Genomic DNA, 27,058 nt, shown 5'->3' on the forward strand with positions numbered 1-27,058 from the left:
GTGAAAAGGGGGTGCTGCCAGTGGGGAGAGAAGCATGAGACTGATATATTGATGAAATAGAACCAATCAAGTTGCCAGGGATATGAGGCATGGAGTTGAGGTTCTGAGTCAGAGGACTTCAATAGGGGATAACCTGTGAGAATCTGACCTCCACTGATCTGCTTATTTGACTCACTTATAGCATCACTATTCACACTTGGGGTTTTCCAATTGGTTCACCACAGAAACCTACAGTAGCAATACCTGAAGAGATCAAAAAAATATTCTCTCAACCCTGAATGAGGAATAGATAATATTCCCAAGGATAGGTACTTCCACAATCTAACAGACTTAATCCACCTAAAAGATTTTCTGGGTGTGCACATTCTGCTTTCCCTGCTTCCCTTCCTTCTTCTGGAAATAATAGCCTCTAGTGGTAACAGGTTATTATAGTACCTCATCAGGACATTTTTCTTTTGAGATGACAACTAAAAAGCATCATCTTAATGCATTTTATTGACTACAAACAGGAAGGAATCAAATATAAAAAGTATATAAATTATAAACATTAAAAAATTAAATATTAATTTTGATAATGGCAAACATCAATTTTGGTACCTCATGTGATTTGATAAGATTTTAATACTAAAATTCATAACATAATGATTTGAAGATGGGAAACACAAAACTTAGGCAATAGTTTCCTTTTAGCAAGCTATATATTCCCACATTTATGAGTCTAAGTATAGAGATCTACTCTATAACCAGAGACTAATTTGAGTGGCCTGGCGTTAGCTATAATTTGTCCACATAAAAGTGGAAGACACAGGAAGTGACAAAAAGAATGTCTTTAAAAGTGGTAAGAACTTCCTATGACGAGGTCTTTCGCCTTCAACTTGACCCTGGAGGAGCTCCAGCTGGGGACCTCAGACTGCTCTTGAATTTTCCCTTAGAACTACCACATGGGTAAGTGAAAAAGGCTGACTTCCTTTTCCTGATTTTCCTGGAGGTACTAGTCTCAGGAGAGGCCTCCTTGTCTTGGAGGAGGTCTCATGGCTAAAACCTTTGTTTAATTTACCTCTGGGTCCCCTTTGTTGAGGCCCCTGAAGCCCTGCCTAGTTTGGACCAGGCTGGAGTAATTATCTTCTCTCTCTGATTTTCTTATTTTCACTCCTTCTCTTTTTGTAAATAAACTACCATAAAAAGTCATTCTGACTTGAGTAATAATTCCTGGTGACCAAATTCTTATAAATTTAGTCCAACCCTTTAATATTTTGCCCCTTACATTCCATGAAATAAAACAATATACTGTTCATTGGCAGGACTGACCTAAACAGGGCATTTAATATGATCTGAAAGAAGAAATGTTCCCTATCACCTACCACAGATGCATAAAATGTATCTGGCATTGTGCTAGGTCTACAGATATAAAGACAAAAAAAAAATGTACTTGCCCTGGAAGTAACATAAATATGGGGAAATATAAAGACATATAAATAAATACAAAGTCATTTACAAGTGAAGTACAATCAATTAGGGTGGCAGAAAAGGCCTTAAGGAGTAGAACTCTGAAGAAAAGTGGGGATTTTGAAGGATGCAGGTAAGAAATATATTCCATGCAAAGGGATAGGGAAGTAACATATATGAGAAATAGCATCATTTTGCTATTGAAGAAAAGACTTCTTATTACAGTGGCTAAGAAGTTAAATATCTGAACAGGAGTCAGCAAATCCTGGGTCATATCTATCCACTCCCTATTTCTGAGCAGATCATCACTGCAAATGGTTTTTACATTTTTAAATATAATAAAACTTTATTTTAAAAATGTAAAAGCCATTCTTAACTTGTGGGTCATAAAAAAATGGGCAGCAAGGCATACTTTGCCATCCTCTAATCTAAAAGATTGGGATGGACTAGTTTCAAGTGTTTCACATATATTATTATACATTATTCACATTCGTTGAAAGGAAGCATATTGCAATGGCAAAAGTCTTAGATATGGAATCTGAGGATCTGATTTCAAAAGTTCTGTCCTTTACTATTCAATGACTTCTAAGTTTTTTCATTTGCAAAATAAGAGAGATGAACTAGTTGACCTTTATAATGGTAAAATTGGGATTTTAACTAAATAAGAGTTATAATATGTTTATTATATGTACATATATAATACATTATATATAATAATAATAAAGTGGTCACCAATTATTATACCTTAAGTCAGGAAAACTATTAGCAGGTTTTACAATTTTATTTAATTGGAATATTAGTAAAAAGAGGGAAATGTGGAAGGGAAAGAGGTAAGGAGACTGCCTAGCCTGGGGGAGTGTTGGGGGGAGGAATCAGTGGCCTCTGAAGTTGTTAGTGTAAAAATAAAATATGCAAGGTGCAAGGAACACTAAAGAGACTCTTGTTAAAGAAAAATAAACAATTTATTTAAATATATATAAGAGAAAAAGGATTTCTAATTCTAAGGGATTCTAACTCCACCAAAATAAACTTCCAGGTCCCTCGAGAAACCACTTCTCCTGTGATTCACAGGCTACACTAATCCTCCCTGATCAAACTAACCAAATTTATACCATTCTAAATAAACCTAACTACTATAACTCTTAACTTTGCCAATGTGATACTGGAAATTTGGGAACCCTCAAACTGATTTTGAGGTCCTCGATATAAACTTCCTGTGGACGTTTAGAGGACTTGAAAACTACATTTCCCATGATTCTTCTTGTGTAATACAAGTAGGCAGGAAGTGTGATTATGTAGATAAAGGTATAAAGTCTAAGAACTTGATTGAGCTGCGGTCTTTCCTATGAAGCAGCGAGAGGTATGGCGGGCATTTTGAATTAGATCTTAGCAAGCACGTGGCTTTCTTAAATGACAATATGGATTACAATTAACTATTAATACTTTTGAATATATCCATTTATATCAATATTATTCGTAACACCATTAAGTTATAAAGATAACCAAGGCTAGCTGGTTGAGTCTCCACAAGAATCAAGTTAGGACTCTGAACCTTAACAGACTCAAAGTCCAAACCAAAGACCAGGTTTTGTCTGGTCTTTTCACAGTTTAATCAATCTATAAACAGTAACAGATAAATGAATAGTGTTTCCCAAGATGGAAAAGAAAACACTCCACTCCTTCAAGTATTTCCCTCAGACTGAGAGAGAAGCAAAGATGTTACCTTCTCCAGCCCTGAGAGAAAAGGTAGCTGCATGTGGCTCTGTCGACTGCCAGAAGCCCCCTCCTGGAATGCCCCACCCAGAGAGTGTAACTGTCATAGAATAACAGTTATAACTGCCAACAGTTGAAATGAACTCTCTCTCTCAGCTCTATTTGAAACTCCAATTCTTTCTCAAGCCAGCTTCTCTACTTCTTATCATTAAAAACTATTTTGCCCAATTACATGACAATAAATATAGCAATCTAGGTGATATGGATGCATATTTACAAAAATATAAATTGCCTAGATAAACTAATAAAACAATACTTATTTTCTAATATCATCCTTATATCACCCACTCTAGCAAGTGACTCATTGACCTCTCATACTTAGCGACTGGTAAGGTCCTAAGTAGGAGTTCTTAAGATTTTGATTGATTAACTTAGAAGTGCTGATTGACAGACAAAGAGAGTTTGATTCACTCTTCATTCTTTGAAGGTTCCTTCCAAACCTAAAGCTGTGACACTATGATCCCTCAATGTCTGCAATAACTGCTAACTTCAGCTTTGTCTTTGGGAATACTTAGCATCATTTCCACTAAAATAAGTACTTTATGTCAAGGAACGCAATAGATCAAATGCTTACCATCTCCAAGGGGGTAGGAGGAGAGAAAAAAGAGAGGGAAGCTATTTGGATTTTATAATTTTGAAAACATGTTGAAAATTATTATTATGTGTAATTGGGTGCAGGAAGCCATCAAAGCCCGTGACGTTTAGCACAGCTCGTCACCAGCTCTGAAACCAGCAAAGCAGGTTGTCAGGAGGATGGAAATTCTCACTCAGTTTCCCCTATGTGACTCTTTTCTCATTAGCATTCACTTGTATTGAAACTATTGCAATCAGTATCCTTATTCAGCCCCAAGGAGACATAGAAAAACAATACAGGTTCATGGCAAGAACAAACATAGTCACAAACTATACACTATCCCAAAATAAAATCCTAAACAAACCCCCATAATACAGAAACTTCCCCTAGAAGTCACTTCACAACAAACCAGCATTTAGTGAGTTAATGTTAAAGATTCTAAATCTCTAACTCAGATTCCCAGACACAGGTGCCTACAAGAACAGGCCAGAACAGTCTCCAAGTTTCACCCCCTCCTAGATCTGAAATGGTACAGTAATTTAATATAAAAGAACAATGAATGAAATATAAAGAAATTGTCTCCCATGAAAAGGCCTGTACGTTCTCACCACTGTAGCCCAAGAGATACGTCAAACACACCTAACACATTGTCTCCAAAGATAAGATGTATGGTAGGAAGGGAATTCATGCCAACATTGATGTAATCTTGAGAAAAATGATATAAAAATTAAAATCAGCAGATAGCACTTCAGATCAGCCACTGCAAACCTACTGGGTCTCTGGCTCTTCTCACTCTGTTTTTGCTCAATTGTCCCACCCCCAAGGGGAACTGGACTGCTGGTAATCCCCCTTTTAGCTCCCAGCAATTGGGCAAATAAAATATCTTTGAATTAGAGGGGGGAAAAGAAACACAGGGTAAAACAAGAGATATAAGGAAGAATTCTTGCATGGCCACAAATAGCAGGAATCATTAAACAACACAGCAGAAACTAGAGAAGTAGAATGGGAGAAAAAAGGATGATCATCAGAAGACCACAGTAATGCTAAGCCACCAAAAAACAGGCAGAAATTACCTAAAGAAGAAAAAAAAAATCTCAGAATGGTCACAAGGAAGATAGAGAATCCAACCAAAGGAATCTGCACTGATCATGTACAGAAATCTATGCTAAAGAAGCAAAGAATTCAGGAACGATGTTGGTGTAACATTAGGTAAATGGCAAGTGAGAAACAAAGATTTTTAAAGTACTTGGGAGAAAAGAGTGAGATGAAGCTCACTAAAAAAAGTCAGTATCCAGTTATTTGATAAGCAAAAGGTTTTCCCTCCTCAGTTAGCCTGGGTTATATGTATATGGGTCAATAAAATACTTAAACAGTCCTTTATTAAAATGCAAACCCCCAGGGGGGGGGAACCTTGGAAATAAAGCAATCTATTGCATCTTGTGATTATTTTAACAATCTTACAAGTCTTTCCTGTACATTTTTACACCAGAAGCCTGACAAATTAAATGCATATTAAACTACATGCTCAAAAAATTTAACTACAACACATTACAGAATTCTAAACCTCCAACAAAGCAGGGCAATTAATTACATGTCAAAGGAATAGTTAACAGTGTCATTTGCCTTCTCTGATGATTCTATGGGAAATATGGTTTCTAGCAATGAAATTGCAAAAAGTAAATAGAATGACAAAAAGCAAACCAAAAAATTTTAAATAAATAAGAGATATTAGAAAACTACCCTCCATGTAAATAAAACTCGACTATAGACAAATAGTGACTTGGGGGGAAAAAATCTTTGGAGCAACAATCATATCTGAATGGTTGTGATCAAAGAAGATGAACAAATTCCTTTTCAAAAAAGTATATATCACTAACAATCTCATTCCTCCAAATTGCTAATAAGAGAAAGGCAAAGCAAAACAATTTTAAGGATTCACTTCATACTCAGGAAATTGATATAGATGAGAAATGATGGAAATAGTTAATGTTGGAGGAATTGTAGGAAGATATTTAAGTCAAGTGAATAAGCATTCATTAAGTTCTTACTATGTGCCAGGCACAGTGCTAAGCAGTGGATAAAGGGGGAAGGTAGTTTCTGCCCTGAAGGAGTGTGCATTTTAATAGGGAAAGATGACACATAAAAAAGAAACTGAAGGGAGTTAAGGAGAGGAAAGAAAAGGAAAATAGATTTATGTGGGGTCAGGAAGGACAGAAACCAAAAGAGTAAGGAATGCAGTCTGTACAAGAATGAGGACATGATCATGGCTGGCCTGTGCAAGTCCTCCTCCAAATGGAGGGTCATGAGGAAGTGAGCAGTAAAAAGAAGAGGGTGCATAGTGGAGGGATCTTCAGAATGAGAAGGCTTAGAAGCCACAAAGGAGGATCAGAAATCACCTGAAGTTCAGATATGAATGCTTGTCCTATATTCCTTATAGTTAATATTTTCGCATCTTTCATAGAGGCTGCAGGCTGCTTCATCATCCCATTTCCTCAGTACATCGGGTGCTATGGCGCTCTGAAAGCATGACCTCACCAGAGCAGAGTGATAGTTTCAGAGTCATAGACAGAATGAGCCATGGATGGAGCTGTGAACTGGACCAACCATTCTAGAAAGCAATTTGGTATGATGCAAAAAAATGTGACTCAAATACCCTTTGACCAAAAGATCACTGCTAGGCATGTGTACACCAAGGACATCAAAGATAGAAAGGTCCAATATATACCAAAATATTCACAGAAGTACCCTTTGTAATAGAAAAATTGAAAGAAAAAAAAGCGATACCCATAAATTGTGATGGGATGAGAAAGGAAATAAGCATTTACATAGCATTTACTACGTGCCAGGCACTGTGTTTGGTGCTTTGCAATTATCTCATTTGAGTGGAGAATAAACTAAATGTAGAATATGAGCATAATGTAATATTACTATACTTTAACAAATAAACAATATGACAAATAGAGAAGCACAGGAAGATTTACATGTACTGGTGCAAATGTGGCAAGTGGAAGTAGGAAAACAAAATGCACAATACAATGTAAATAAATTAGCTACCAAAAAAAATGAAAATGAATGCTGTGAAATTATAATGACCACCACTTCTCCTTCCTTAACTACTGAGGTAAAGGGCTATGGGTATGAAATACTGTACACAATGTTAAACAGCTAATATGTTCATTGGTTTTGCTACATCGTCTTTTTATCTATCTTTTTTAATCTTTCATTCATTTTGTTATAGGAAATTAGATTAGCAAAATGAAGGTGATTGACAGCCAGGGGAAAAAAAGATTCTAGAACTTTGGTGGGTGGCTGGCGAAGTGTCAGTTACTCCCTGGACTTTCCCTTGGATGGGGATAGCTGTTTTCCTCTGTATATCCTGCTTTGAAGAAATCAACTACTATCTAGAGATCTTTGGCTGGAGTTTGGTCGAGTTATAGGTGAAACGCAAAGTGGTGGACAATTGTGTCAATATCCTTACTCCCTCTCCAAGCTGGATATTATTGACTGTAATCAACTAGATTCCTGTGGATCCTATTTGAGGATAACATACATGAGACCCCAATCTATTCGGCTGGACCTGTTCACCTTCCAGTGTTCCTTATTTTAATATATCAATAGGAACTCTGGTTACATTTAATTAGGCAGCTGAGGAATTTTTAGTGTGGTCAGAGTAGTGTCACCTTGTTGGACATTTGGGGGAGGGAATCCAAGTTGTGTTTAATTTCGTTACTCCCACTTCCTTCCCTACCAGTCCCAGCTTGTTAATAAACATTTTTATGTCATCTACCAGCCTCTCCTTGAAATATCCTTACCCAGATCTGGTAATTTAGCACATCTCCCACAGTTAAGAACCCAATGTGATTCCCCAGCTAGATACGCTAGTGATACTTAATGATACTCCATATTCCACAAACCCCCCTATATTTATTTTTTTTTTAATTCCAAGGATAACTTTTAAGGGATGCTTTAGAAAAAGACAGATTCGGAAAGGAATGTGATAACCAAAAAAAGGCAACAACAATAATTTTCAACTATTTAAAATATTTTCCCTTCCCTCGTTTAATAGTTCAAGTAAAATCAGAGGGAAAGCTAAATTATCATAGAAGAATAAAATCTGCTATGTGACATGGTATCCTAGCAATGTAACAATATACTGAGAGCTTCTTATAGAGGTAGTTCAATTATACCTAAAATGATCTCTATGTTATAAACAATCTAGGCTCAAAACTTCAAGTTCTTCTTTGACTCTTCCTTACATGTCAGGAGCTCTTAACCTTTTTTTTTTTTTTTTTTTTGGTCATCCCTTTGGTACTCCTCTAGTGAAGCCCATGTGACCCTTTTTGAAAATAATATTTTAAATGAATAAAAGGAAATCAATTGCGTGAAATAACAATTATCAAAATATTTTTGAAGGTCATGGGTCAATTAAGAACCTCATATTTAATGAACTATTAAGTCTTGTTGATTCTTTCTTTGTCTCATATTAATCCTTCCTTTCCATTCTCAATATGCTTAATCTACATAATTATTGCTATAGCCTTTTAAATGATACTCTCTGACTTCTATCATTACTATCATCAGATTACAACCTTGCTTGAAAATCTCAAAGATTATAGGATAAATCTAACTTCTCAAGCCATCACTAAAGACTCAATACTTTGGCCTCAACTTAACATTTCCAACCTTACTTCTTCCTGCTACTGCTGTACAGGAATCCTCTACTCCAGTTCCATTCAGCCTATTAACTATCTCCCAACATGCCATAACACTTAAGCCTCTGTTCCATTTCTCAATGTCAAATTTGTTTACATAAGTTTTATTGATGCTTTTAAAAAATATATCACTATCATTTCTGAAAATAACCCCTCCTACCAAGAACTTGAACACTGCCTGACAGGTGAGAACAACAGTTAAGCAAACACATCACATGCTGTGGCCTTGTCTAGCAAATTCTGTACAGGCAGTACCCTGTCTCTCTACCTAAAAGAAGGCAAGAATGAATAAATAAATGGATGAATAAAGGAGTTGATTTATCTAAACACCATGCTTCTTAAAACTCTGGCTTAAGTCTAATAGCCAATGACCACAGCAAAGTAATTTCTCCTTTCTCCATACTATTTCAACATTAATCCTACACATTTGGCAATTAATAATATTACGCAATTTCAGTTAAGCTTTTCATGTGTATAAGCCTTAAGGTTGGGGCTATATGTTCTTTTTATCTCCCATAGTACTCAGAATTATGCTATATGCACAGTAGCACTCAACAATTTGAATGATAGACCAACATCAGAAGGACCAGAATGTTATACATGGGTTAGTGTTTCAAATATTTTCACTAAAATTTCCCTATAGTCACAAGGGCCTCAGGCCTGTAAACTTACAGGTACAAAGTACATAACTGCTATGAGTATATTGTGTAAAAGAAAGAGAAATCAACAAGATCATGTGACATGGGAGCCCAATATATCTGTATTAGGGAGAAAATATTCTTTACCAGTACTCAAAACAAGCATTAATCTGCTTTCCCACCCATATGAACCAGAAAGAATAAGTCAAATCTCAAAACCAATTAATCTACTTCAATTGGCATCAATGGTCAAAAATAGATTTTTGGTCTTGCTTTATCAATCAATGTTAGTCAACTCTAAAAATGATTTACAATAACACTTACTATTCATTGTGATGGTAATATCCACCCTGCTAAACTATATAATGTTTTTACTGTCTTAGAGTAGAAGTAAATTAGGTTCACTTAAGTATATGTCAAAAAGCAGTACCTAAAATCTAAAGACAAAAAATGTCCTCCACTGCAAATTATTCTAATCAAATTGATATATAAGGGGGAAAAGCTTAAACAAAGAAAATTTTCTTTTTCTAAAAATTCTTTATTTTTAAAACACTTTATTGGATTCTGACCATCTCAATTCAAGATTCCTTGAAAAATAAATTTCCTCTATAGATGTGAAAAAACTATTACTGTAGTGATAATTCCTGTCTCAATAGTTTTAACAAGCTAGAATGTTTAGTTTAGTCTTGTCACTGTAATCCTAGCAGTATATATTATATATACAACTAATATCTAACTGTTCCAATTCATTTACTTATATCAAAAATTCAACTGTCATATCTACTTCATGGTTATTTTATGGACTCAATATACCATATATTTATGTTGTCTCTTCACTACAATTCATCTTTTTTTAAAAAATAGAAATTACTTAAACACTATAAAACTGTCTAGCGATATTTTGTTCATCTCCATATATTTAGATGCTGAATTTTTTTTTAACTCCAGGGCCTGTGGGTTTAGAGTGAAGAAAAAAATGGAAAGATATGAATGAATGAATTTCTAAATATATAACAGATGATCAGGAGAAGAACTGTATACAGAAAGTAGCAGAAACAGTTTTAAGTGAATCAATGATTGGCCATTTTGGAAAAGCAAACAGTTTGGGTTTTTTAAAAGGCTTGTAGAATACAAAAATTATTTGATTCTAAAACAGCCTCTTTTTCTATAAAGACAAAGCCCTCTAAAACACTGTTTCCAAACTGCTTGAGCTCTGTATATTGGTACATATAAAAAAATCATGGTGAATCATCATATCCAACATTTCCCATATCCTTTTTGGTGATGCCTATGTGTTTATAAATACATGGATATAAGTGAGTCTATCTTACCACATAGTATGGTGTGCATACTTTAATAGTACATACATTAAATATATTATGCATACATAATTTATCATAAAATAGATATGATATTTATAACATATAGCAATACACATAATATACATAGATATTTAAATGGATCTGGGATTTCAACAACAATGAGTTTATAAGACTACAACCCATCCACATGTTCATCATTGATGGAGAACAAAATGGGGTTTTAAAGGACATCTAGGTTCAACTCCTTTTTAAAGATAAAAAACTGAGCCCAAGAAGGGTTTTAGTAACTTGTCTAAGACTACTACTAAGGCATACTACATGGCAGACCTGAGATTTGAAGCTAGGGCCCCGACTACAAAATTCAGAACACTTTCCACTCAGCTACGTGGCCTCCCTTATCATGCTATCCATTTCTTATCCATGTCCTCCTATAACTTTTCTACAGGGTAGCCAATTCAACATGTTATAGGTCTTCTTCTATTGATTTAACAAGATTTCTTGGTATTGTGTGGATAACATTAAAGCATAAAGCACAGGTTATCTCTTTGAGCTGCAAGATCACCTCAAATCCTGTTACTGTCATCAAAATTCTCTTTAAATAAAATGTCCTTCACATCATGTCTCCTGTAACTCCTTGGATGGTGATTTTTGGGGAGAGGGGAGGGGGAGCTAATTAAATTTTTCTTTATAATTTTAATACATTTATTGATAGTTTCTGTCTTTTGATGACAATCATTTTAACCCATTCCCAATTAAGAACAAGCTAAGATATGCTGGTAATGTGTTGGAGTCTATTCATATCCAATATGTACGCCCTTCCCTTTGGGTGACAATAATTTAATTTTCCAGGGATTGTGATATTCCAAGACTCAAAGCAATCTAGCATATACAGAAAAAAATCTGATGCTGAAAAGGTATGCTTTTGTTTCAAGACAAAATTCAAAGTCATTTAAAACACTACACATTTTTCCATGGGCAATATTTCCCACTGTCCTCACTCTATTTAATTATGAGGCCATTGAAAGTGACTAGAAAATATATGTGATAGATATATAAGTAAATAGAGAAACTACCTATATTCATAGCACTTTTCTGGTGTGAAGGTAGGCCAAGCTTTTTTTTAACAGATCACTGATCTAATATTCAAGAGTTTGATGTAATTAGCATAGGGTCATCCACAAAGAGAAATATTTGAAGACTTCATCATCTACAGGGAATCAGCTTTTGCATCAAAATGTATTTTTCAAGGTGTTATCAAGAATAAATAAAAGTAAGTCTGAGTGGGTCAATGAAATGCAATTTGGGTGTGAGGAAGGTTAAATGAGGGTATAAGGGATTATAAGGTGATTGGAGGAAGAATGAAGGTAGGGAAAGGTATATAGGAGATAAAGGAAATGCGGTATGTAAGAGAGAGCGGTTCAAACAGATTTATTCCCAGAGGCTTGAGACAGAGGATACAAGGAGGAAACTAGGGCCAGTAAGAAATGTTTAGGTTTGGCTGGAGAGGTTCTCTTGTTAGTTTCTCAAGTCTCTTGAGGGAGGAGTCGAGAGGGCCCCTCCCTGCCAGTCAAACTGATGGCTAGAGGAAGTCTTGAGGTAGGTACTTCCTGCCAAGAAGGATGCCTCCAGTTCTTTCAAGAAATAAAATGATTCCTTCCCCCATGAGCCCTTGTCTTAATTTTCGACACAATGATTCACCACAGGGTTTGAATAGGTAACAAGGGGATTTATTAATACCAGGGTCAGTCAGAAGGGGAGAGGGGTTCAGGGTTTTCTAACTGCTGATAGGGAGAGGGTGATGGTGGGGGATGGGTCACGGAGAGGTTTAGACAGAGACACCAGCTCTCCCAGTCAGGAAGATTTGACTGCCTTTTAAGTAAAGTCTTTATCAAATCATTAAAACTAGGGGTAACTTATTTGAGGATACTCTACTAGCCTATAGAAACTAAACCCACAATGTCTAATCACCAAGCCCTCCCTTCCATCCAGGACCCAAAGGAAATTCAGGGGAGGGGAGGGATGGAGATGGGAGATCAGGGAGAAGTCCAGAGAAATGAGATAGGTCCAAATTTCCCCAAGACAAAATAAGCACAGGCCAAGGCCAAAGCAATTAGGCCAAAGCCAATAAGTTAAGCCAAAGCAAAAGCCTCCAGCCACAGCAAAAGTCAGAAGGCAAAAGCCCCCTCAGTTGGAACTTCACCTCTATTTATAGTTTCAAGTTCCAACTGACTTTCTGAAGATTCTAAGATGTTTAACTGACTTTTTGTGACCGTTAGAAATTACAGAAGCAAAAAGTTTCTGTTAGCCACCTTGCATTACAAAGGTCATAGAAATATCATAGGATATGAAGAACTGTAGTAGGCAAAATCAGGTGGTAATATATTACCAACAGAGGATTGTATGAGAAAAGTTATAGCAAGGACACATCTTAAAAAAATGTTTGATTAGAAAAGGAAATTAGCAATCCTCCTCTTTCTTCTGAAAGCACCAAGTATTAAGACATGGCCATTTAAGTTAGAGGAAGATTTTATCAAATTCTTCCTGAAATTCAGAGGAAGGAGAGCATGAGGTGACTGGATGGCCAACCTTATACACTGTGACCATCTCAGAAGCCACTGAGAAGCAGACAGGGGAACTTCACTGACTTGACAATTCTCTCCCTTAAGGTCAGGACCAAATAAGGAATGACTCCCCGCCCCCCCACCAAAATGATTGTTATAGAGTATGTTAGCACCCATCTGAAAGATCAACTGCCTTCTGCTAAACTGGAATCAAGTTGATGTCCTTATGAGAACAGCAATGTTTGGGAGTGAATTTACTAAAAGCTGTGTCGTTCTTAGCAGCTTCTGTCACTGAGACCACCATCAGTTACAAAATGTAAGGGAGACTAGAGAACTGAAAGTCATTTTGTATTGGGGATAGGGGAGAGTCATGAACAGCAGTGTGAAACTACAAGTGGTCAGGTCTGCTAACTGGTCAGTCCTCTCAGAAAGTTGCCATAGTTGCCATGATTTTTCATACAGGGAGCCATTCTAGGCTGTTAGGACCGGTCGGTGTTTATACTCTTCTACACAACCTTGCATCAAAGTAACATAACATCTATATACAATATTTTATTTCTGTGTCATCCTATCATCCTCACTTTGACAAACTTTCATATATAACCAGTTAGACTTTTTAAAACAAATTATCTATCATGGATTGCATTGTAAATCAGTTACTTCCTGATAGGGAAGCAAACTCATTTTCATCAGCAATCAATCACTAAGTCATATGGATTGTTTTCTTCTGGACATTTTTTAAAGAAACAAACTCTACCCTCTGAAATATAGATTCCTTTTATTTTTTTAACACAAAGTGACTCTTTCTGAATTTGTACTTAAATTTGGAGGGGGAAGAAGAGTCATTATTGAATTGGGAAGATGGACAAGAAATAAGGTCTATCTTAATTTAGGAACCATAGCCCTCTATCTACACAACAGATAATGCTACTCAAATTAAAAGTCAAATGAATCTCAACAATAATCATTTGGGATATCTCACGTATCTACCACTAAAGTACTGTTAAATTAATTTTTATTGGAAAGTCACCTACTAAAACATTTTAATTAGAACAAACAGAGACCAATGTTTTGTGTCATTCTTTTTTTTTAATGTTGTCATTAGCTAAATCAAAATTCCCATGTATCTCCTCTTTCTTTCCTCCACACAATAGAGAAGGAATCAGTTTCTGAAAAAAATATATGTTTATATAAACTATGTCTTATGTTTCTCCTTATCAGTTCTTTCTCTAGAGGTGGGTATTCAAAAGTTATTCTTCAAACATTAATTCTGTAAGTATATAATGTTCTCTCAATTTTACTCATAGGATTTTTCATAATTTCATGTGTCTTTCCATATTTTCTTGAAATTATTCCACTCATTTCTTATGGCACAGTAGTAGTCCTTCAAAATCATATGCCATACCTTGTTCATTCATATCTCAATTAATGGATATAACCTCAATTTCCAGTTTTTTGACACCACAAAGAGTTACTATAAATATTTTATAAAATTTGGGTTCTTTTCCCTTTCCCCTGATTTCCCCGGGAAAGAGATACACCAGTGGTATTGCTGGGTCAAAGGGTACACAAAGATTCATAATATTTTAGGCATAATTCTAGATTGCTCTCTAAAATAGTTGGATCAATTCACAGTTCCACCAATAGGGTATTCATGTTCCCATTTTTCCACATCCCCTTCAACAATTATCATTTTCCCATTTTATCATTTTAGCCAATCTGATAGATGTGAGATGAAATCTAAAGAGTTATTTTGATTTTCATTTCCCTAGTCAGCAGTGATTGAGTATTGTTTTCCTTTACCTGTATATACTGCCTTAAAATCTTCATTGAAAAATTTGTTTGTTCCTATCTTTTGATCACTTATCAATTGGGGAATGGCTGAGATCCTTGTAAATTCAACAAAGTTCTCTCTACGTTTTAAATATGAGACTTCTATCCAAGAAATTGTCTATAAAATTTTTTTTCAAAATTTTCTGTTTTCATTCTAATCTTGGCTACATTGGTTTCACTTGTAGAAAAATTTTTCAATTTTATCTAATTAAAATTATTCATTTTACATCTCACAATGTATTCCCTTGTTTATACATAAATTCCTCTCCTAGCCCAAAATCTGATGTCCCCTGTTCTTCAAATTCTCTTATGATATTTTCCTCTAAGTCTAAGTCATGTGTCCATTTTGACCTTATTAAATGGTGAAACATATTGATCTCTACCTAGTTTCTGTCAACTGCTAACAATTTTTACCAAATAATGAATTCTTATCCCAAAAATTTCAATCTATACTTTTGTCAAATGCAAGGCTACTTTAATTTTTTATGATGTTTCATATCTGTTCTGTTGCACTGATCTGACTTTCTTAGTAACAAATAATTTTGGTAATTACTACTTAATAATAACAGTTTAAAATCTGGTATTGCTAGTCTTCTTCCTTTACATTTTTTTCATTAATTGCTTGGATATTCTTGACCTTTTGTTCTTCCAAATGAATTCTGTTATTATTTTCTCTGCCTCAAAAATTTATTTTTGGTAATTTAATTGGAATGGCACTGAATAAGTAGATTAGTTTAGATAGGATTGTCACAGTTAGCTATTTAAAAAAACAAAAGAGAATCTTGACCAGAGTCCAGAGGAATGTCTAGTTTTACATCATCAGTAAAATATCCACTTTTACATACAATCAGTAATAAGGGATACTAATAAATTTGTTTTTTGAAAGGTGCTTAACAATGCCAATGACTCATATATAGAAGGAGAATTAGGGTTCTGTCTTTATATCACAGTCTTCTTGATCTAAAATTGCCCTAGCTTTCCAAGAATTTTTTTTTATCAGACCTTTCTCATGGGACCTTTACTTCTCCCTTTACCCCAGATCAGAAATAAACAGGAATCTAGAAAGAGGATAATAGGAAAGCATGACATTAGTCATTCTTCCAGGTGAAATCTTCTCAGTATCAAATTTCACCTTTTGCAATACCCCAAACTAAATAAACTGTCATCTTGTTTATTATACTTTCTATATGATAGTTTCTCATAAAAATAAACTACCATCAAGTCTATAATATATATGCAACCTAAGAAGTTTTTTAAACATTTCAAAAATAACTATAAACTCTTTAATAACCAAAGAAATCATGAAAATAATGCATCACAATATACCTCAATATTCTTACTGGCCACATTCTTCACAACAGCAGGAAAGAGTTCAGAGGCATTTTTCCCCTTTGCAATCATCTGAAATACAATATATTTTATCAATGTTTTAATGTCTAATGAACAAAACACACATAAAATATTTATTTAACAACTTATTTCAAGGAAAATTTAATTTATATACTAATATTATACAAAATTTGCATAATTCTGTGAACACTTAAATCACCAAATCAGTCTCATGATAAAATGTTTCTCTTTACCATGTTTTAATATACCTGTTAAGTCTACTCTCGTCAAACATTTTTATTAAGCACTTAATTGTGCTTAATATTCAAGATACTGTACTTCAACACCATAAAATTTCTTAGAAATGCAAAGGGCTTTTTTTTTTTACATCTTTTTTTTAGGACTTGATCATTAACAATTAAAAACATTTCAACATACAAAGATTAAGAAGAAAAAATATTTTATAATAAATTCTAAACTTCTGCATAAAACATTGCAAACAAATGCAGAAAAGCAGAAACAATAAATGCAGCTTTTTCAGATCATAATGCAATAAAAATTATGATTAGTAAGGGTACATGGAGAGGCAAATTAAAAATTAATTGGAAATTAAATAATCTGATTCTCCAAAACTGGTTGGTTAAAGAACAAATCATAAAAAACATTACTGATTTCATTGACGAGAATGACAATGAGGAAACAAAATATCAAAATTGTGGGGATATAGCAAAAGCAGTACTCAAGGGAATATTCATATCTCTAAGTGCCCATATTAACAGAAAAGATTAACAAATTGGGCATACAATTAAAAAAATTAGAAAAGGAACAAATTTAAAACCCTCATATAAAGACCAAATTAGAAATCCAAAAAAATCAAAGGAGAAATTAATAATATTGAAAGTAAAAGAACTACTGAACTAAAAAATAAGACTAGGAGCTGGAATTTTGAAAAAACAAATAAAATAAAGTATTGGTTAATTAAGAAAAAGAAAGAAAAGAACCAAATTAAAAATATCATGAATGAAAAGGGTGATCTCACCTCTAATGAAGAGGAAATTAAGGCAATTATTAAAAACTATTTTGCCCAATTGCATGGCAATAAATGACAATCTAGTTGAAACGGATGAATATTTACAAAAATATAAATTGTCTAGATTAACAGAAGAGGAAATATAATACTTAAATAACCCCATATCAGAAAAAGAAACAAGCCATCAGAGAACTCCCTAAGAAAAAATCACAAGGACCAGATGGATTCACAAGTAAATTCTATCAAACATTTAAAGATCAATTAATCTCAATACTCTATAAACTATTTGACAAAAGAAACACCCATCCTGATCTCTTTCACAGACCATGTTTTACTGTCAATACGTGGTATGTTATGTATCTTTTTGACATTTATTGTTTCCCCTTTAGAATGCAACCTCCTTATGAGAGGGACTATTTTTTACTTTTTTATTTGTATCCCCAGCACCTTTGCATAGAAGCTTTGTACATAGTAAACACTTAATAGATTTTCTCATTATTTTTTTAAGCCTCACTTCAGGCATTCCCACCTCTCAAAAATTTATCATATCAACTTATATTGTTCCCTAAACTATTCTCTCAGAGCATGAGAAAAACTAAATTGGATGAGTAAAAAGAAAAGGAGAGAATGAGAAACCTGAATTTCCACATATATCCTCTTCAACTCCACTGATTTCCTGCATCATTGCTTTAAATATATATCTCTATATTTAGGCCTCTATATTTATCATGAGCAAATTATCAACTTCTACCCCTCAACTAGCAATGACCCTCCAATTAATTTCACTTTCCTTTCATAGCGTTTAATATATTACTCAACTTCAACTAATCACTCATAATCTGATTTCTATCCTATCTATTACTGAAACTATCATAAAAAATTTTTTTTTAAATTACCACAACCTAGAAAGGTTCACTGCTTATTTTTGGACATATTCAATTTGACCAAGACTTACTAAGCACTCATGAAGTAAAAAGCACTGTAAAAGCAATTAAAATTTGATTTATCACAAAAGTTTTAAAAGAGCACAATTGCTTCAAAAAAATATGCCGTTCCTGTCCACTTTCACATTCACCAAAGAAGCAAAAAGATGCCCTGAATGGCAATGGGAATTCTCCAAATCCTCAGGATCACTGACTCTTCCTGAGGTTTTTCTCTGTGCCTCTTCCTCTAGCCCAACCAAATCACAAGAACTGACTTCTTATCTTAAAAGGAAACTATGCTAGATTATATAAAATAAATGTTGCTCCTATTACACCAAGTAGTTTATGTTTTATCTTAAAGCCAATAGGGAAACACTGAATTCTTTTGGGAAGACAAGTGATATGGCTCAACAGGGGCATTAGGAAAAAGGAAAATCATTTTAGCATCTGTATGAATAATGGATTGTAGTGAAGACAAACTAACAGCAGAAATATAAATTAAGAAGCTAACAAAGTCCAAGTGAGAAGTGAAAAGGGATTGAATGAGGGTGGTATAGACACATGGGGAAATTGTGGCTATATCAAAAACTGGGAGGTTGTGAAAAATGTTGGGGTATGATGGGTGAAAGCAACGATAAAAATAAAAAATGAATGAAGTAGGATGGTAGTACTAGAAACAAAAATATGGAATTTGTAAGGAATCATACATTTCAAGAAAAGAGAAAGTGTTTAAGGTACATTTCTTTCTCTCCTGTGTCATTCTCTTGACATTACCTGGAGGCCAGATAGCACTGAGTAAATTGAGATATAGACCAGCCACTGGAAATGGGAGCAATAGATTCAAAAATATCATGAGACTAGGAGGGCAGAATGATATTCCCTGCAACAAACCTTGGACTGCCACCTGGACTGCCCCTGGGTGGGCCAGGAAAAATAGAAAACCATGATTGGTTCTTGGGATGTCAGGTATTAGTGGGTAGAGATTAGGCTGGATAAATTGAGGCAAGAGGAGAGCTAAGGGGTTTTGGACTTCTGTGTTTCCTGGTGACTGCTCTCCTCAGTATTCACTTAGTAGGGGGTTCAAAATGACAGTCAAAGATTAGAAGCTAAGTACCTCTCTTCTATTTTTCCATCATCTTCCTTCTAATACTTTAAATTTAATAAAATTATTAATCTACAGCCAGTTTTCTAAATTTTTAATTCTTACAAAAGCTTTTATTTTGTATAGTTATAGTTATTTTTAATATACTTATGTTTGTTTGTATATTTATTTATATATTTGTATAAATATTTTAGACATGCTTTTAAAGGAACTGGATTGCCATGTGAGGAAGATATGTCTACACAGACTTTGTAACGTGGGACTGAAATTAAGTAAAGATTGGAGTTAAAAGATGATTAAACTCACACATATTATATTCAGAAGTTTCCTGCTCCCATTCCTTATCTCCAGGAACTCTCTATTCCCTCCTCTTTACTCTTCTGTGTTCAACACCTTCTTTGAGATCCAGGACTCAAATCAATACCAGAAAGGCTTTCTTCAGTAATTATTGAAATAGGCAAGTGGGTCAGACTAGGGCCAGACAGAGATTAAGCACAATTGGGAACACACCCACACCCCACAAGGAAAAGGAATGAATGGATACACCAAATAAACCACACAGGAGATTTGGTGAATGGGTGATGACAGAGAAATACACTAGGCTGGGTAACTGACAGTTGGCAGTTTAACTTTCCACCAAATTAACCAGGAATAACAAAATAACTTATTGTGGGTTCTATTGGTATAGAGGAGAATAACAGGAAGTATATGAAACAAGTTTAATGTTGTTAACGTAGGGAAAGAGGGTGAGGTTTTGTCTAACTATTAGGGAGGTACCAATTGTCAACAGAATGTTAAGTATTCAGCTGGCTTCCCACTACACTAAGCACTGACAGGCAGGCAACCCTAGCTGCAGCTGGAGAGGGCTAGGAGATTGGGATTCTCACAACATTGGTCCAAGCTGATCCTTAGATGAATACAGGACAGGAACTAAATCCTTGCTCAGCCAATAAATCCAGTATGGCACTAGGGAGCAAAAGGCTATCTGCTAGTTGTCCACCAACTGCAGATTTGTAACCTTCGCTAAACCTAAGCTATCTTGCTGGTGGTCTCTCCTATCTTCTTCACAAATCCCAAAATCCACAGGCTCAGCTGACTGAATTAACAGCTCCACACTCCTCCTTTCAGCACAGCCCAATTCACTCTCTCCACTCAAACCTCTTTCTGCATTCCATATTGGAATGTCCATAAACCCAGCCAAGGTTTTTGCTTTGGGCTGCCTTCTTCCTATCTTACCTTCATTGCTATCTTATAATCTATAGTATTACTGGACAAAACCCTGCTATACCACAATCATTCTGAAATGTGACAAACATAAGGAAAAGGTCACTGCAGTAGGAAAAAATAAGATTCTGCTCACCCAACAACTGTGAAGTGGACAAAACTTGGGAAAAGGAGAAAAGGATCATTTAAGTTTTCCCACGTGGACTTGGAATTATTAAGACATTATAGAAGTCTTAATAAAGTAATCAATAAGTGAGAAAAATCAGAGATTTGTCAGTGTTCTGATATATAATTAATGACAAAAATAGGTCAATTATTAATTTATCATATTTTTTATTTTATCTAACTCACATACTTGTTAAACATTCATTTAATTGTTTATTTTTATAAATAACACTTAAGTACACTTTAGTTGCATCCCTGGCCTGACAATTTCTGAAGTACAATTATAGTATCTTAATTATTTAAAACATGAGTTATTTATAAAATAACAAACATTTAGACATGAAAATTAGCTAAATTCCCAGAATATATTCATTTATTATGAAATTTTAAAAATTAGAAAAGAAAATGAACTAATAACAAAGTCTAAGTCTGTGTGTTTCTTCAATAATAAAAATAAAGTGGTACGGCTCAGACTTTTAAACTACATTGGTAATTATAAATATATATTTTCTAATACAAAGCAATTGCTATGTCATATCCATAAATTCAAAAGCTTCATCAATAGGACCTCACAATTAGAAATGATATTCAAGATGCAGAACAAAGTATTATCAGATTTTATTCACCAAATTATATTAAGAAATCACTATGCAAAAAGCACTGTACTAAGAGATGATTAAAAAACAATGAAAAAAATAGTCACTTCCTCATGGAGATTACATTCTCACAGCAGAATATAAAACTCATATGGAGATAAATATGACAAGAAGACAACCATGATAGGAAGAAAAGAAAAATCCAGACAAAGTGGAATGAGAAGGAATTCATTAAATTTAACACTTTCAGCTGGGTACCATGAAAAGGGTAGATCACCAAAGCTGGATCATGAAGAAGGGAAGGATTTCAATAGTTAGACGTATGGAAGGAATAAAAGAGCAAATTGTACAAATAGATAGAGAAGGGAGAGGGAAAAAAGTATGAGATGAAGCCACAGCTAAATGACTAGAATTTTAGAGTGCACAGAATAAAGTGGAAAATAATGATGAATCAATAAGTTGGGACTAAAATAACAAGATATGGAATTTCTATTTCATCTTAAAGATAATATAGAGCCACCAACAGAATTTAAACAGGAAAATGACATACAAAGACATGAAAATTAGATAAATTTGAGTAGCTATGAGAGGTAAAGAGACTGGAGGCAAGACAGACAAGTTTGGAAGCTATTACAGAAGTTCATCTGAGAGTTTATGAAGAATAACTAGAATAACGAGAATGAAGAATAAACTAGAATACAACAGAGTGAAGAAAAGATACATGAAAAAGATTTTGTGAAAAAAGAGTCAGCCAGCCTAGGGAAGATGGTGGTACCACCAACAGAAATAGGGAACTTAATACAAGACAAGGTAGATTGTTTGTTGGTTGCTGGTTTGGCTGGGGGCTATTGACTGGGTAGGTGGTGACTGCTGGTTTGTTTGGGAGTGTTCTGCTGATTTGTTACTTGGGGGCTGATTTATTTGCTGGTTGTTGTTGTTGCTGTTGTCAGTAGTAAATTGCTTTGAAAATCATTTATGGTAGCCAGGAGATGTCCAGTGTCAATGAATACTTCCAGAACATCAAAATATCTTTGGAATACCATGTGATTTTAAAAAAATATACTTTGTCATATACAGGTAGATAGATAGCATCATTAAAAATCTTCATATGGTATTCACTTGTTTCACAAAATCATTTCTTATCATTACTAACTTTGCATATCATCAACTATATAAGCAAATATTGAGCAAAGACTAAGACCTTGCTACATGATGACCATTGACAAGACCTCTCCAGGACCAATTTAAAATAGGTTCAAAATACATATCTAATTTCAATCAAATTAAAAGAATTAAGAGAAATTGAAAGTTAATATTTAAAATATTTAAAATAATATTAAAATGATATTTAAAAGTTAATATTAAAAATATTTTTTAAATGATACAACAGGGAAAATATGAAACTTGGGATTAACAAAGTCCCTATATAATTCATAAGATTAACAAAAAGAATGTTAAATCAGGCTGGCAGCAAGTTTTAGTTAAAGAAAAAAAAATTTCAAAAACTGCTTTTGGGAGTGTATGAAACCACAATTATAGAAGCACAAACTTCTATCCATGCTACTAATCACTGAAAACAAAGAGTCCTACTTGGTTGTATTAGAGACTGCTCATGTCATACTGAGCAATGATAGCTGTCTTATAATCATAATGAGAAAAGTTACTTTTCTGCACAAGCTAAAAACCAATGATTATTATAGAAAATATGTAGAAAGGTAATTTCATTGACTTTAGAACTTCAGCAAGTGGTTCCACCATTACCTCTAGTGCTCTTCAGATTTCAGACTGAAAGTTGGTCAGTAGAAATAATAGAGAAAATAAGCCAATGACACTCACTGAGGTTGCAGGAAGAAGGAATTATATTTTGGTCATTTCTACAAAAGATTAGAAAGAGATTTCTAATTTAACATTAATGAAAAGTTGTGCTTCTGACTCCCTTCTCATCAAGAAGGAGCACTCTTTACTTATTCAATATATTTGTATTATATACATGTATCTATATAATACATATGGCATATACATAAAATACAATTAGCTTAGTAGAATGTATTAATGCAAATTTAGAGGGTGAGAGCACTGTAGAGGGCAGAAAAAGTAACACTAAAATGAAAACTGACAATTTGACAAATGAAAAACAACATATGGAAAAGAAATATTTGCTATTTTTAAATTCCTGTTAATTAAATTATTAAATTAAATTATTAATTAATTGATTGAAATAAATTAATTGTACTATTTGGTGTTTAAATATCAACTTTAAATGTATCTCTGTAGAAACTCTCTAAAGAAGTTATGCATCAAATAGGTGGATATTACATAGACACTGCAATAGACATTAACAATTATAATGACAGTAAAAAATAATATTGATTTCATTTAACTGTACATCAATAGAGATGGGAGAATGGAGAATGAGTGAAAATAAGCATTTCCTAATACTAATGTGACTGGAACTCTTAATGTACATGTAATAAAATAGAAAATAAAAGATGAAAAGGTAAACTGGGTAATAAATCCAAGATAAGGAATTTCTATTTTATCTTATAGACAAGATGGCGCCAATAAAGGAATTTAAGCAGAGATGTAATATATCCAGACATGAAAATCAGGAAAATTTGAGTACCTGTATAAAAAAAAAATAGAGAAGTAAAGTGATTGAAGAAAAGGGGGATAAATTTGGAGTTAAGTTGGGCTTTTTTTTTTTTTTTAAAAAAAAACAACTAAGCAGTTTTTTTCCTTCATTTTTTTCCCCCATGGTTACATGATTCATGTTGTCTCCCACTCTTCTTCCCTCTCCCCTCCAAGCAATTCCACTGGGTTATACATATATTATCAATCAAAACCTATTTCCACATTATAAATTTTTGTAATAAAGTAATCTTTAAAAATCAAAACCCCAAATCCTACACCCATATAAAGAAGTGATAAATCCTACATTTTCTTCTACATTTTTACTTGAACAGTTCTTTCTCTAGTTAAGGATAGCATTCTTTCTCATAAGTCCCATAGATCATTGTATTGCTATTAGTAGCAAAGTCTATTACATTTGATCATACAACAGTGTTTCAGTTACTGTGTATAATGTTCTCCTGGATCTGCTTATTTCACTCTACATCAGTACACATAGGTCTTTCCAGTTCTTAAAGAAATCAATCATCTCATCATTCCTTATAGTACTATAGTATTCCATCACCATCATATATCACAATTTGTTCAGCCATTTCCCAATCTAGGCATATCCCCTCAGTTTCCAGTTTTTTGCCAACACAAAAAGTCTAGCTATAAATATTTTTATATGAACAAGACCTTTCCCATTTTTTTTTAGCTCTTTGGGAAAAAAAATCTAGATCAAAGGATCAAAGGACATGAATTCTTTTAAAACCTTTTAGGCTTAATTCCAAATTGCCTTCCAGAATGGTTGGATTAATTCACCAGCAATGCCTCAGTGTCCCAATTTTGCCACATCCCCTCAGACATTTAGTATTTTCCTTTACTGTCATAATTGTCCATCTGCTAAGTGTGAGGTAGTACCTCAGAATTGTTTTGATTTGCATTTCATGTGATTATTGATAGTTTTGATTTCTTCATCTGAAAACAGCTTATTCATATCCCTTGACCATTTCTTAATTGAAGAATGACTTGATTTCTTATACATTTGACTTAGTTCCTCACATATTTAGGAAATTAAACCTTTGAGAGTTTTGTTATAAAAATGTTTTCCCAGCTTGTAGCTTTCCTTATAATTTTGGTTGCATTGGTTTCTTTGATACAAAACCTTTTTAATTTGATATAATCAAAGTCATTTATTTTACGTTTTGTAATTCTCTATCTCTTGCTTGGTCTTAAATCATTTCCCATAGATGTGACAGGTATACTATTCAATGTTCACCTAATTTATTTATGATTTCACTCTTTAAATCATTTACCCATTTTGAATTTATCTTGGTAGAAGGTGTAAGATGTTGATCTAAACCTAATTTTTCCCATACTGTTTTCCAATTTTCCCAGCAGATTTGTCAAATAGTGAGTTCTTGTCCCAAAATCTGCGATCTTTAGGTTTATCAAACACTAAATTGCTGAGGTCATTTAGCCCATGTCTATTCCATTGATCCATCTTTCTATCTCTTAGCCAGTACCATATTGTTTTGACAATCACTACTTTATAGTGCAGTTTAAAATCTAATACTGTTAGGCCTCCATCTTTTACATTTTTTTCATTAGTTCCCTTGATATTCTGGAACTATTGTTATTTTTTGTAGTTCTATAAAATAAGTTTTAGGTAGTGCACTGAATAAGTAAATTAATTTAGGTAAAACTATTCTTTTTTGGTTCCGGGTTAAGATGGCGGCAGAGTAAGAAGCAGCTCTTAACCTCTCCTGACCGAAACACACAAAACTCCTCAAGGGGACATAAAAACAAGTCCAGACGAACGGAGGAACCCCCACAACAGGGCACAGCGCGGAAGGTACGTGGAATCGAGGCATTTCCATGCTATAAAGGGGTGAAACAGCCCTCACGAAATCGCGGGCTGAGCAACCACCCCACCCCCACCCCCTCCACACAAAACATCTATAGCTCCGAAGCCAGCTAAAAAGAAATAGAGCAAGTTTGGGGCACCCATCGAGTCATTGGCAGCTCCGGGGCCTGTTCCTGAGAACAGAAAGACTTAGGACCCCATTAAGCCAAAAAACCCAGGCGAAATCTGAGCGCAGGAGCAGGACGCAGGGCGCGGAGCGCAGGCTGAGAGCGCAGGCACTACGGAGGCGTGGGTAGAGGCAGACACAGCCAGGAACTAAAGCCTAAGTGGGGAACCAGTGTGGACGGGTATACGACTATGAAAGCAGCGCCCTGAGACTTGTAAAGGAACCTCCTGCAGAGGATCAAGCAAGGGGGTCCACCAGGGGGCTTGACCTTGGAAAAAACCAGAACTCAGACCTCAGGAGCCAATAGATCGCGGACAGACACTGAGCGCGAGGATAAATCTGAGAAGCTGCTGGGCTAACAATGGCTACTCAGTCTCAGGAAGTTCAGAAGAGAAAGAATAACAACAAGAAAAAGAAGTCTTTAACACTCGACAGCTTTTACACAGAGAAAATCCAGACAACCGAGCAAACAGAGGAGGAGAACAAACAAGCATCCGGACCCTCCTCAAATGAGGAAAACTCCTCACAAGCTATGGAAGACTTCAAAACTGAGATTTTGAGGAAAATGGAAGAGATCTGGCAAGAAAATAACTGTTTAAAAGGTAGAATCATGCAATTAGAAAGTGAGGCTCAGAAATTGAACACCAGAAATGACCAGATTGAAAAGGAATACCAGAAGATTATGGCCGAAAACAAGAAGATTATGGCCGAAAACCGAAAGATTATAGCCGAAAATCAATCCCTAAAGGCTAGAATTGAGCAAGTAGAAACTAATGATCTCTCAAGACAACAAGAACAAATTAAACAAAGCCAAAAGACTGAAAAAATAGAAGGAAACATGAAATATCTCAATGAGAGAGTGACAGACCAAGAAAACCAGTCGAGAAGAGACAATTTGAGAATAATCAGGGTGAGGGTGGAACACTAAATAATCTAAGATGGCATGGAGGATGGGAAAGAGGGGGTGAATAGCAGGGGACACCAAGAGAAACTTGAGTGAATAAGAAAATAGAATATTCTATTACACACAAAGAGGGCATGGGAGGGAGAGGGGACAAATACTATTATAAGAAGGAGAGGAAGAGAGCATAAAGAGGTAATAATCAAACCTTACTCTCAGTGTAATCAACCCAGAGAAGGAAGAGTAGCTATACTATCCATTGGGAAATAAAACTCTTATCTAACCC

At 34.6% G+C, this 27,058-nt stretch overlaps 1 protein-coding gene across 2 annotated transcripts in view; it reads right to left on the reverse strand.

Moving 5' to 3' along the window:
* The window catches only part of AP3B1 (adaptor related protein complex 3 subunit beta 1), a 370,907-nt gene that overhangs the window by 264,782 nt on the left and 79,067 nt on the right, over positions 1-27,058 (reverse strand). For both annotated transcript variants that reach the window (XM_044663208.1, XM_044663200.1), the window contains exon 3: positions 16,186-16,260. In XM_044663208.1, coding sequence (XP_044519143.1) covers positions 16,186-16,260 — 75 coding nt within the window. The remainder of the gene's footprint in view (positions 1-16,185; positions 16,261-27,058) is intronic.

Source organism: Gracilinanus agilis, chromosome 1 (genome assembly GCF_016433145.1).
Source record: "Gracilinanus agilis isolate LMUSP501 chromosome 1, AgileGrace, whole genome shotgun sequence".
NCBI classification, from domain to species: Eukaryota; Metazoa; Chordata; class Mammalia; order Didelphimorphia; family Didelphidae; genus Gracilinanus; species Gracilinanus agilis.